The 14,361-nt window shown below is 34.4% G+C and overlaps 1 protein-coding gene across 1 annotated transcript in view; it reads left to right on the top strand.

The window, feature by feature from the left end:
- The first annotated feature begins 213 nt into the window (after positions 1-213).
- The window catches only part of LOC129221454 (synaptotagmin-4-like), an 84,112-nt gene continuing 69,964 nt past the window's right edge, over positions 214-14,361 (top strand). Inside the window, exon 1 of the mRNA XM_054855936.1 lies at positions 214-498. Coding sequence (XP_054711911.1) covers positions 459-498 — 40 coding nt within the window. The 5' untranslated portion in view covers positions 214-458. The remainder of the gene's footprint in view (positions 499-14,361) is intronic.

Here is a 14,361-nt window from a genome sequence, read left to right as displayed (position 1 = left end):
AATGCTTCCCCTTCACCGAAGTGGATTGCATCGAAAAATGTTTTCTCTCTTAGGGCGTTGCGAAAGGTGTGTTCATCAGACATGGAGGAGTCAGATTGGAGCCAACCGACGGTTACCATGGCAACTCGGCACGCAATGATCGACCCTGTGGGCCCGAAAGCTTTGCTCAGAATACCCCTGCAACATTACCCGGGCAGACATTGGGCATTTTTGGACTCGTGTGTGAGTCACATTGATTAGCCACTACTGCATATCAACAAGAGGTTGCCTTTGCGAGGAGGGGATTTCAGATCTTCTTTTGTCATCGTCGTTAATTTTGAGGAAAATAGAAATAGGATCGGAAGTCAGTTCAGCCCCATTTTCGCTGCCATATGGTATGGTAGGGATGCTCGTGATGTAGCCAGAGCAGACTCTAGATTTGTGTTCTCTCTGGAAGATTGGGAAGTGAAACAGGAAGCATGCCTCCCCCGGGGCCTGCTGATCAGATTCATATTAAAGGTAAGGGGCTTCCTTTCCTAAATACATATTAGATTTGTCTTAGCTGCTGTTGTCGTTTAAAAAGAATGTTGGTTCGAGGTGGTTGGAAATTGGTTCTTTAAACCAGACCATCAAGATCTAAAATATTCCAGTAAAACACATTTAAATTTTAAAATGTAATAATCCTTATATATTCATTGACCTTGTTTCTCCTTGTTGTAGAAATTCATTATAATGATTGACTAAAAAAAAAAGAAAAGAAATTCGTCAATTAATAACAGCCATATTGATCGGTGCAAATTATTCTTGACATTTAAACAGTGAGGTCAGACGATAACATATGGTACGAAATATCACTTATCTCGAATGGTACAAAATGTGACTATATCTCGTTGGTGGATTCCTTCACTTTCACAACTATCAATTTTTTAAGTTTCAAGTTTGGCTTTAAGTTACAAGTGGTATTCCTAAAGTTTAAATTTAAAAGCTGTCACTATATTACTTCGACATGTCATAAACAAGAAATGTATATATTGTTAGAGAAAATATATCGATTTATAAACTGATTCAGGGGAGTAAAAATAAAATTTTTTTTTTGTATTAATCAATTATAGAATGCTTTTTTTAAAAAATAGCAGCGACGCATAGTGGGGCGAAAACTCCAAAAAGCGCTGAAAAATGTTTTTAAATCTCTCTCGCTTGTTCGTTTACAGAGGCATGTTACTATGTTTTTTCGATTTGTTTGGGCTCAGGATTCAAAGTTCACAGGTTTACGCAGCTAATTCCTTTTCAGAATCTTTCTACAGACCATTTATGACTAAATAATATTAATTTCTAAGAGGACATAAGAGGGCATTTTTTTGTAGAGTGTTTTGAAAAAAATAACTTTGAATTCCCAAGTTTTCGGTGCTGATCAAAACCGATTTTCGGTTTGAGACTTTGATTACTCATTTCTTTCGTCCTATTACTATCGTTGGACACGAGAGAAATTAAATATACCCGCCTTTAATAAGAAAAAAAAAGTGTATAGACTGCTTAAAAGCAATCGTTGTAAATTCCCGCACTCACGGTTCTTCAACTTTCTAAAGGCTCCCTTCAGCTTTGTAGTGGAAGAAGGGCTCTAAAATTCCAGTTATGATTGCCTAAGAGGTAGGCCTGTGCAAATTTATTAACCCTCAATTGGTTTTATATAGGAAAAAAAACTCACTTATAAGCGCTTTTTGATGTTTTCGCCCCACTGTGCGGCGCGAAACTGTAGGAGAAAAATGCAGGGACACATTTTGTATTTATGTTTACTTAGAAGTAGATCTGTTAACTAATTTTTATAATTAAGCGAGAACAAGCCAAATTTCTTTTACACATGAAATAAGAGGCTCTAAACATTTTTAATCTGTGAACCACCTGTCGATATTTTTTTTATTTTCGTAGTCCTAGAGGTCTTTCAGTCAGTTTGGGTAATGTTTTTATAGTTGAACTCCAAAACAGTGAAACGGAGAGAGAAGTTTCAAACAAGATGTTTTTAAACAATCAAATGAGCGAAAACGTATGTAATTTCATGTGTCAATTGCGAAATTTAACTTAAAAACCAATTTTTGGGAATTATTTTCTGAGAGTAAATTTTCACCATGATGTAAAATTTTACTTTATTCTTCAAACCTTCGTGGCGGAGATCGGTCTTTATTACTGATAAAATGTGAGCAAATATTTACAAGCTGCAAGCGCTAACATGAAGTATTAGGTAAATGACTAGTTATAGACCCGACCAGTAATGAGCAGGTTTGTCTTGTATTATCTACATCAAGTTTTTAATTAATATTCCAGAAACACCATTATTTGATTCTCAAATTTGCATCTTTCAAGGACACCTCCGCCACATTCTTTTGAAGCATATGTTTTATCTATGTTTGAAAAATTGTTCAAAATGGAAAAAAAATGCTTTTTTTTTTTTTTGCATTTAAATTTTTGAAGTGTTTTTTTCTTAAGGACCTGACATTGCTGTTTCTCATCAGATCGCAGTTTTATTGGAACGTACTCCTTTCTTAGTTTTTTTCCCCATCATATATGTATATATTTGCCATTTATTAAGGTTCTTAAGATCCTTTAGAGCTGATGTTCTCATAACTAGTCAAGTAAAATTAAGTACTTCAGTTACAGACACATGACCTTAATTGATTTTTTGGCCATTCTTACACAAAATTATTATTTAGAATTGATCATAAAACATAAGCTAACCTTGGCACACCACAAATAAAAAATTCAGCAGTTGAATAGTTCCATTTATTTTATTTATTTTTGTTGTCGTTGTTCAGACGAACCTTTCTAAAAGGGATTTATCAGTTATCTATTTTTTAATTTTTTGTTGCTCGAATTGGAAAGTTGCAATTTAATTATACTGTAATAAAAATAAGTTTTTTTTTATTTTTTTATTACGATTGAATACTTATTGTGTGTATTTTCTAAAAATAATTGAATTCAATTAGTATGACGATTACTAGTTACTGGTATGACCGTAACAAACTAAGCGAGTGTGACGATAACTGGTCGAACTAGTGTATTCTAATTTATGTCAAAAAATATATGAAATAAATCATAGATGAAAATGAATGAACATTTCACAGCTATAAAAGTGCAAACTCTAAGTTCTAACACCGTGAGGCTTATCGTTTCCATGAACTAGAACTGCAATATCATAGTTCAACAACAATCCAAATTAAAAAATATATAAATAAATAAAAAAACTAGCAACCATGCCCGTAACTAGTCATTTACTCTTTACGAGTTCATCAAATATATACAAGTATATTAAATATATCTGCTTATGGGCTGTCCATAAATGATGCCCATTTTTTCCTTCAGCAATGTGACCTTCATCCCCCTGTGTAATAAAGTGTCACACTTCACCTTACCCCTCCCCTCCCTTTGTCACGTGTCACGCTGTTTTTTATAAGCATATTTTTGCATTAAAGAAAAGATGTGGACCGTCACACATCTTGATACCCCCCTCCCCCTTGTCAAACATGTCACTATCCAGAGTTTTAATGTATTTTGCAAATATACTCTCGTTGGTCTCAATAACTATTGTATTCTTGTTGTCTAAACATTATAAATGTATATTTATTAATTTTCTTTTCTTTAAAATTCTGTCAAATATCGCAAACAAAGGAATATCTTTACTGTAACTTTTTCTCTCTCAATACTCAACCCTCTGTAACAAATGCTTGAATGACTTAAACTGAGGCTGAACAACTGTCTCCAGGGCCTACGCAACCGGTAAACCACATCCGTGATAGATACGAGGGACCCAGGGGTGTAATATAATGTGATGTAATGTCACACACTGTCACAATTTCACAATCCTCCCCCCCCGTCCCGTGAAATCATTTGTGAACGGCCCCCTATCATACATAAAAGAATTAGAGATTAAATACATTGGTAAAATTTTGGTAACAACTTTCTTAATTAGGATTAAGTCTCGTTGATCCTTAATTAAATCTCATGCTCCCGCAGTTTTTTTTTCTTCTGTTAACACGGGCCCTCTGCAGACCTCCGGGGATCCATGTGGATCATTTTGACAACCACTGTTCTGAATTGATAGAATACGAGTCACCTGTTTGTACGTTGCAAAAATCATCTGGTCTGCTGCTTTCTTTGTTGTATACTTATACAAATACAAATACAAATGTGACGACCAGCAACAGGCTCTTGGCCCAGCTAGGCTGGTCCTAGTCAATTTATTAGTCCCCAATGAAGATCAATGGCGCTCTTAATGCTCATTACCACCTCTTCCGGTAAGCTGTTCCAAGTGCCTACAACCCTAATGAAGTACAGTCGACGCTCATTATAACGACCACACATTATAAAGACCGTCCCATTATAACGACCAGTGGTAAAAGTCCCAACTTTGTTCCTATGAACTCTATGTTAATTTGCTTTCATTATAACGACCTTTTTGTATCGTCTAATCCAATACAGCGACCGAATTCAGCGGACGCTATTTCTGGTGTTCTTTCCAATAAACAAATTTGTAGCTTGAAATGACTTTGATTATTGTTTACGGACATCTGCCTGAAGTTTTCAATGTCAAATCGAACTTTGAGAGGGGTGGAGGGATTACCATTCACCACTGCTAGCACAAAAAAAATAATGGGAGGAAAAATCGAGAAATTTCCAGATTCCTAAGAAAAGGGAGTTGACAGATGTGTTGGTAGTTTGGTGTTTGAATCTAGTGGTTTTTAAAATTTGGGGTTCTCAAGGGACTTTTAAATGCTTCTTTGAAAAGCAAGAAAAACACAATTCATCACCTATATCAGAAACAGAAAATAATGTTTCGCAAAAATCACTTCTGTCAAAAAGGCGAACATCTGTCTGGTTTTATCTTCAGAAAATGTTGTGGTAGTAGTAGCAGATTTGCAAGTGTGTAACATTTTCCTCCCTATATTTTCTACTTTAAAATTTGTTTAATATTCTGTCATAATATTTTGCACACGATTTTTCTAAAAAATTCCTATGATAAAAATAATTTGGGCATTTAACTGGAATGTTTGAAAAAGTACCATTTTTTTCGGAACAGCGGGGCATGCATGATGACCGTGTATATATTTTTTAATTATACCTCTTATAACGACCACTCGTTATAAAGACCTTTTTCTCTGGGACGGAGATGGTCGTTATATCGAGCGTCGACTGTAGTAGTTTTTCCTTATTTAGCCTGAGATTTGAATAGCTTAAAACAATGACCCCTCGTCCTGCTTTCAGTGCAAAAATTTAATCCATTAATATTATTCATTTTGATAAATTTAAACAACTGAATCATGTCCCCTCTGACTCTCCTTTACTCCAGGCTATACATATTAAGTCTGGTATCATAGTCTAAATCTGAAAGTCCCCTTACTAGGCTAGTTACCCTTCTTTGAACCCTTTCCAATACACAAATATCTTTCCTCAGATAAGGCGAACAAAACTGCACGGCATACTCCAAATGGGATCTTACTAAACTCCTATATAAAGGCAGAAGAACCTTCTTAGATTTGTTTGAAATAGATCTATTGATAAACCCAAGCACTTGAGAAGATGAAGGGGCAACCATAGTACATTGAGAACTAATCTGTTAAAATTGTGCGATTTTAGAGCAGACAATAATACCTTATTACTCCTCTCACAAAATGTCTTCACACAGCATGCAAATTTAGTCTCGTTATGGTTAAATTTGTACCAGAATATGTAACCAACATACAGCGTTTTACATTTCACCTGAACGACCTCTATTTTTGTAACCGTTAGTACCGGGAAGAGTCCCCGAACCTTCTGATAGCATCATTGAAGATAATCTACAAATGCAATTTTGAAATTTCAATTTCGGAAAATTGCCGAAGGAGTGCTCCGACCTCCTCGCATAAACATTGGACAAAGATAGTCTAAAGAGTGCGTTTTAAAAGCAACCTCTGGAATATTTTCCAGGGGAACATTTCCGTCTTCCCCCTTTGCCAACCTCATTAATTATTGTCTTAAATTTCGTAATAAAGGCTTGAATTCCGAAAACTTTCCGGGTTTCAAAAAACTACTGATTTCCTTTACGTTACTAAGTATGGCGTTTTAAAGATTTCAATTACAAAAAAAATTCCGGGGGTGGGTCGCCAAATCTCTCCTTCCCATACATCACCAAATATCGTTGAATACTGCGTTTTTGCAGCTTCAATTTCAAAAAAAGAAAAGAAGAAGAAGAAGAAGAAGAAAAAAAAAAAACCTCAGGAGAGATCCAAAAAACCTCCTTCTTTTAACATAATCGGAGATAGCCCACAATTGCGTTTTTAAACTTTCAGTTTCGAAAAATGGTACAACGGAGAGCCCTAGAACCTCTTCTCCTCTAACATTAGCAAAGATAGTGTAGAATGCACTTTTAAGACAATACAAATTTGGAAAATTGCCAGGGTTTGGTGCCCGAAGCTGTCCTTCTCCGAAAAATCACCTAAGATCGTGTGAAACTGCGTTTCTAGAGCTACGATTTCGAACTTTTTGCGGGGTAAAACAACGGAACTCACTCTTCTTCCCATAATCGGCGATAACAGTTGCGCTTTGAAAGTTTTAATTTCGAAAATGAACTGGGGAGTGACTCCGAACCTTTTCTTCGCCTAAGACTCCCAAAGATCGTCTAAAAAGTCATTTTTACAGTCTCTTAAACCAGAGACTGAAAACATTATCTGTCTCTTTGCATTTAAGATACGTTTACAATAATTACCGCGATACCAATTTCATACACCGCCTTACTTTTTGCACCTTGTGACGGTGCTTTGGAAAAGCTGCGGTTCAAAAAATTTCTGGAAAACCTACGTCTCCATCTTTCATTATACCGATAGAATTTTCAAAATTTATTTTTGCAGTTATCTTAGTTGTAAAGTTGATTTTTTTTTTTTTTTTTTGAAGGAAGAGCTCCCCCCTCCCCCTTCCCGACAGATTCTTCAAAAAAAAAAAAAAGAGGTACTTTCACTTCCAGACCACTTTGCATATGTAATTTATACAAATATTATTAAGCTGAAAAAAGAATTATTACGAGCTGTAGATTCATACACAATAATTTTTGCAATTAATTTGTGTTTGCATACTGTTTAATGTGTAGTTTTTACTCAGACTTCAAAGTTAATGCTAAAATTATTGTTGATGCTACTTAGAGAATTAAGTTATTGCTTTTTTTTTACATAATTTATAGTTGTATGAACGGTAATTTGACTTTTCCCCTCAGTTCTGATTTAAAGTCGGTATTTTTCTTAAAGATTTAATTAAATTTTAAGTAGATAATTTTTTTTTTAAATCTTAGGCAGGGAATACGGCACATAACCTTCATTCATTATGTTCTACTTAAAAAAAAACATACCAAATCGGATCATTCTTAGACGGTCGGACAGACAAAATTGGAAGCACAGTAAAAATTGATTACTTTATTTTTTGATGCTGATCAAAAATGCTTCAAGAATAACCCTTAAAGGAACAATAAAAAAAAAAAAACATTAAAATATGTTCTTTGGCTTCGGTACAATTCACAAGACCATTAATGCTTCTTTTAAAAAAAATCATAGTTAAAAAAAAAAAAAAAATCCTACATAAGCGAATGCTAAAAAAAGAAGTTTACTTTTGTTTCCCGTCAGATTTGTGCATTTACAAGTTTAAAATCGATTTAACAGCATCTTCAGTGAGTGTTTTATTGGTTATCTTCCTCTACAGAGTTTCAACTTGTTCGTATCGTATTTTAGAAGGCTAAATTGGGTATGTTGCCAAATGGCAACACGATGCATTTAAGGGATAAAAGGACTAAAGGCGTGAAATAATAACCTTTTTCTTTTTTGGAGTTAGTTTATTAAATCTAGTGAAGGGTCTCAGAAATCATTTACAGTACAAATAAAATCGCTTAAGTCTCTTTCCTTCTGTTCGAAATTCAAAAGGATTTATTTTTAACTAGTGGTACCCACACTAGTTAAAAATAAATCCTTTTTGCCCGTAGTAGAAAATTAAAAGGTCACTTGGTTCGCCTGTATATTTACAAATAATGGTTGATGAATTTCTCGTCAATTTGCTATGTTCATTTGCTCGCCCATGTTACGGTTCCACGTCATGATAATTTCGTAATTTACACGTTGTGATAATTAACTGGGTAAAATTTTCTTCAAATTGGAATAGAAAAAGAACAAAATCGAATTTTCGAAAAATTGCTTCGAGGTGCACACCCCCATGCTACAAAATAACTTTGTGCCAAATTTCTTGAAAATCGACCGAACAGTCCAGGCGCTATGCGCGTCACAGACATCCAGACAGACAGACAGAGATCCATACAGACTTTCAGCTATATTATTAGTAACTAGTGGTACCCGCACGGCTTTGCCCGTAATAGAAAAGTTAAAAGGTCTTTTGGTTCGCCTGTATATTTACAAATAATGTATGGTGAATTTTCTCGCCAATCGGCTTACCCATGTTACGGTTCCACGTTATGATAATTTCATAATTTACTCGTCCATCTTACGATAATTTTGTTCTTAAAATTGAAATAGGAAAAGAACCACATCGAATTCTCGAAAAATCGCTTCGAGGTGCACACCCCCATGCTACAAACTAACTTTGTGCCTAATTTCATGAAAATCGGCCGAACGGTCTAGGCGCTATGCGCGTCACAGAGATCCAGACATCCAGACATCCTCCGGACATTCAGACAGAGAGACTTTCAGCTTTATTATTAGTAAAGAATTAGCAAAGATAAAGAAAAATTTCTTGAGTTAGATCCTGACAGCTTAAAAAGTTTTTCCTTTTGTTTTCTGCTTATCCCTTTCCTCCGTATTATGGAACAGAAAACAGAGCTAAAATCTAGCATCTGCAAATTTTGAATATTTTCATGTACAACTTTATTTTTAGGGCCAGGAAGTTCAAAAACTTAATAAAGTATTATTTTCGATATTATCACACTAAAACTAAGGAGAACAGTTTAAAATATCATCTTAGTTCATAGTTTAATTCCGCTAACTGGATAGCAATAGATTTTTTTTAATGAAGTGTATAAGTAATGGCACTTGATCGGAACCATACTTTAATTTAATGGTGAGATTTTATGAACTGAAATGTAATTTAAGGTTTTTTAATGTTCGTAATGGAAGAGAGCAATTAAATAATTACATGCATCATTACATAACGGATAGATCTGCACTTCTTTCTTCGGTAACTAATGTTTTCAGTAGAACTACATGTTCATTCACCATACGTAATACAATATTAATGAAGAGATTAATAACCGGACAAAAAGTAACGAATGCTAATGCTACATATAATGAAATGAGTTAACAAATGAGCAATAAAATTATCAGAAAAATGAGACACTTTAAGTGGATTCGCTAGTGATGTTTAATAAAAAGATTAGAACCAAGGTATTACGAGCGATTAATCACCTGTTGCAGTATTAAGCGAGGTTTTACCTAAAAAAAAACGAAACTTTCGGAATATTCGTTTTTTTTTTCTCTTTTACTTAGTGTGGTATTTTACAACGAAATTATAATTTCTAAATCACTTTTAGGAAAGGTTTTTAAAAAACATTGTTTTGGTCTAGGGAAATGGGAGTGTGTTTCACTCTGCTTAAGTAACATGCTTGCATACAAAAAGTAAAGATTTTCGCAAAAAATTTGGTATTTTAAAAAATGAACAGTACGAAACGAATGTTGCCCCAAAACGTTCTACTGCACCAAGTTTGTTATCAAATTATTTCTTTTCTGCAAAATGTGTTGCTTAATAAGAATCTTTACTAATAAGAAAGCTGAAAGCTTTCTCTGTCCGGATCTCTGTGACACGCATAGCGCCTAGACCGTTCGGCCGATTTTCATGAAATTTGGCACAAAGTTGTAGCATGGGGGTGTGCACGTCGAAGCGATTTTTCGAAAATTCGATGTGGTTCTTTTCCTATTCCAATTTTAAGCACATTTTCCCGAGCAAAATTATCATAAGATGGACGAGTAAACAACGAAATTATCATAACGTGGAACTGTAACATAGGCACAAGCCAATGGGGTGGTTTCCTTCAGTCAAAAGTACTACTTTTAGTCATTGAGATAGATAGTATGAGCAAAAAAAAATAATAATAATAACATGGACCCAGAAAATACTTTCATTTTCCCAACAGTTGTTTTTTAATTAATTTTTTAAAATGTCCGATTTTTCAAACAAGGCGTGGTCTTTATGACGTCACAAATGATGCATTTTGCCGCATCTTTCAACCACGGTTCCACGTTATGATAATCAAACAGCGAATTAAAATTGCACTTTACGCTTGCTATCAACTATATCCTTGCCAATAGACGTGAGTAAAGATGCGAATTAAATATTTTGTTCTGTGAATGGCAACATTGAATGGCATTTCATCATTTGTGATGTCACACGACAGAAGTGTAAACAATAAAAGTGCAGAGATTTAAGTAATTTTTTAAAAACATTAAACTTAAATAAATTATTTAAAAAAATGGTCAGATCCTATGTTTTTAAGCATGCTCTTTCAGAACAAAATACTTTTAAAATTTTGAAAACGACTCCATTGGCGAGAAAATTCACCATACATTATTTGTAAATATACAGGCGAACCAAAAGACCTTTTAATTTTCTATTACGGGCAAAGCCGTGCGGGTACCACTAGTAGAAAATAAAATTTAAACTTTTAAAGAAATACGAAATTTACGTAGCCGAGATGAAAAACTATAGAGAATATAGAATTTGAATTATGCTAATCAGAATACAAACACATGAATAACTGACAGTTATTACCGAAAACATTCCTACACTTATTAAGATTGAGATCTCGCTCGAAAATGAGCAACACATTTATGCTCTATTTTAATGAAACATTACTTGAAGTTTTCACAAAATAACTCATATCGAAAATACATAAAAAGTTATGAATCGACCAGGGCAACAATACCTCGTTCAAATGTTTCCATTAATGCAATTCAAATTACATTATCCTTCTAAAGTATAATCATTGTAAAGGTTTGCTCTTTTTTTTTGTCTAGCAAACATTTTGTTTTAGTATACAATAAAACAAGAAGCATAAGACTAAAATTGAACTAGTTCAAACTTGAAGTGATTCTTACTTATGCAGAAAAAAATTAAATAAGAAAATAATCACTTCTTAATGAAATTCAAAGTTTAAATAAGTTTAGCTTATCTTGTCGTCACTACATCTGATAATCACAAGAACTTGATCAATGAAAATATCAGGGCTTTTCTTTTCTGTATAATACGAATCGGTTAACATGCACCTGGTCAACTCGGTCGTAAGCATTTTGATGAATGTGAAAAACGCACAACGTAAATTAATAACTTAAAAAATAGAGTTTTTTACATTGCATAGTAATAATATAATTAATAGTTACGAGAGAATGAGGATACCTGATCCCTCTGGAGACTAGTCTTATAAATCTCGAAACTACTATAACACTTAATTTTAATACTGGCAACATTACCGAGCCGCCATGGTAGGTTTACTTCGTCAAGTATCAGACACGAGAGCCGTGGTAGCCCGATCGGTAGAGTGTCGGATTCGGGGCCGGAGGGTCCTGAGTTCGAACCTCGATGGTCGAAGACCCACCGTCGTCATTAAAGGGGACTGGGCGACGTTAAATATGCTCGTGGTCTCAATGTCCTCCAAGTGAAACGATACCTCTGGGGGTGCTAGCACTAGGTTGCTATTAGCTCCTGGACTAGTTCTAAATTCTCATTAACTGTTCGATTCGGTGATGGTGCTGCCATCTATCGGTATATAAAATAATGGAGGCAAGGCACTTAGTATGCAGTACTCTACATAAATACAGTTGTAGTCAGTCGTGACTCGGAATCAGACACCTGTTTTGCTCATGTGTTTGAGCTTATGTGCCCGGTAGGAGAAACAGCGTGACGCTGCGACGCCCGTTGCAAATTCCTTGAGCAAGTTAGATGACTATTTCCCTGAACTGGAAAGCTTTTTTTACTTTCTGCATGAATCTTCCGAATTGATAGTGGAGAAGTATCGTTCAGAATGATGTAAAAAAACAAAAGTAAAAACAAAAAAGGCGCCTATATCTTTTTTTGGAGTCCCTAAGACTGAGAGGTCAAGCACATTTTTTTCGGCAGCTACCTGCGTCTCGGTTTTCCATTTTATTTTGAAGCTTTTTACCCTACGTTTTACCCTAGTTAATTTTTTAAGTTCAGCAAAGAATTCTACGGCGATATTTCATAACAACTGTTACGACTAATCTAATGCTGGTTTACCTTGCAGATTATTAAAAAAAAAAAAAAAAAAATTGCATCGCATACTGCCGAAAAAAAAATCACTCCTAAAATTTTATGCACCATAGTAAGAACACGTCTTTTTGATGCACCAAAAATGAAATTCGTGACAACGGCACCCAGGTAACCCCGGATGGGAGGTCACTAAAGGTTACTGTGACCTTCCAAAAATTTCCCCATTACTGTTATAGGGCTTTTGTGTCACTGCCTGTTTTCTACCGTGACCTCCCCCCCCCAGATTGTAGATTCAAAAGTTAGCTAGCTGTTTTGAAGAAGCTAAGCATTACACACATTGTTTTTGTGATATAGTAGAAGATTCGAAAATATGTTAGAAGAGTGTGGAGTGGTATCAATTTGGCTTCTTTTGTAGTAATTTTGAAATTAGCTTGAAAAGTATGCTTGGGAGTACTTGATCCTTTCTAACCAAGGACACTTAATTCTAAACCAAATGCCCTTTAATATGATTATGCACATATGAATATTTAAAAGCAAAATGGTAAGATCAAAATTGTGTCGTAAAATTATAAATCAATTAATTTTTGCAGTGAGAATATCAATCTACTATAGTAGTTTAGATTTAAAAAAAAAAATGTTTTCGTGAACAAGTGAGATTGTTTCCTTCAGTCAAAAGTACTACTTTTAGTCACTAAAATTGATAGAATAAGCAAAAAAAAAAAAAAAAAACTTGGTGCGAGAAAAAAAAGTTCATTTTTTGTAACGCTTGATTTTTGATTATTTTTTTAAAATGTCCGATTTTGAAAATAAGGCGTGGTCTTTATGACGTCACAAATGATGTACTTTTCCACATCTGTCTACCGCGTTTCCACGTTATGATAATCAAAAAGCGAATTAAATATTGTGCTCTACGCTTGCTATCGACCATATCGTTGCCAGTACACGTGAGTAAAGATACGAATTAAATATTGTTCTCTGTGAATGGCATCAGCGAATGGCATTTCACCATTTGTGATGTCATCGGCAGAAACGTAAACAATGCAAGCGCACCGATTAAAGCAAAATGTTTTTTAAATATTAAACTTAGTTAAATAATTTCAAAAATGGTCAGATCCTATGTTTTTAAGCATGCTCTTTCAGAAAAAAATACTTTTAAAACTTCGAAAACGACTCCTTTGTCATTCGTGCAAAACCACGTTTAAATAATTAACAGGCAAAAGCGCACATTTGTGACGAACAAACTACCACTCTTGTAAACTAATAGATGCGCCCATTTCCGTCAATAAACCGGATGTTAGCCTTTCCATATTATCGGTGGTCAAACTGTAGATTCCTTATTTGTAAATTAAATACTTTGTCTGAATCGCTGTATCTATAATCAAAGTATAACTCTGAAAATGTGCGAAAAAGAATTACAAATAAAAAGTTTTCTGAAACTTAGCGCCTTAATGCACTAATACTTGAAAAACTTTTCCACTCAAAAAAAAAGTAACAATTCCTTCTGTACTGGGCGGCATCATATGTTGTTTCCCATTAACTAGACCCTCTTCCACCAGGACGGAAAATTGATTTCCTTTAGACAAGAGGAAAACTCCTCCTGTGTTGTGTGCTTCATTTCATATCGTGTTCGATATTATCTAAAATTTGGGTGGGAGTTCTGAAGGTATGACGGGGAGCGTAATTCTGCTAAATATTTCACATACAGCGTCCCGCAATCCTCACATTAAGATATCTTCCTTTTTTTTCGGCTGCAATGACTGAACTCACTTCACTTCAGAAGCATTTATTTCCAATGGAACAATGCATAAGTTTAAACTTAATTCGAGAAATAAAACGGACAGTGTAATCCTTGATCGATTCCAGCTTTTTCTGATGCGATGAAAATGCATTTATGCAAGAAATGTTTAGGATGACGATAATTATGTTCGAAAAAAATGGCAAAGGAACTCAATCCCGCATTAATTAATTATGCAACGTATATTTTGCCCTTTTCTAACCTTATCGCGGATAAATTGTTTTACTATTAAATATAAAATAAGCACAAAGCAAATGAAATAAATTAATAAACAAATAAATAAATAAGTAAATAAATTTAAAAAATTGGATTCTGAAATTTTGAATTCAAATTATATTTTTCGCAATCACGAG

Source organism: Uloborus diversus, chromosome 4 (assembly GCF_026930045.1).
Source record: "Uloborus diversus isolate 005 chromosome 4, Udiv.v.3.1, whole genome shotgun sequence".
Classification (NCBI taxonomy): domain Eukaryota; kingdom Metazoa; phylum Arthropoda; class Arachnida; order Araneae; family Uloboridae; genus Uloborus; species Uloborus diversus.
The sequence above is the reverse complement of the archived record's forward strand: the minus strand, read 5'-3'. Positions and strand labels throughout refer to the sequence as shown.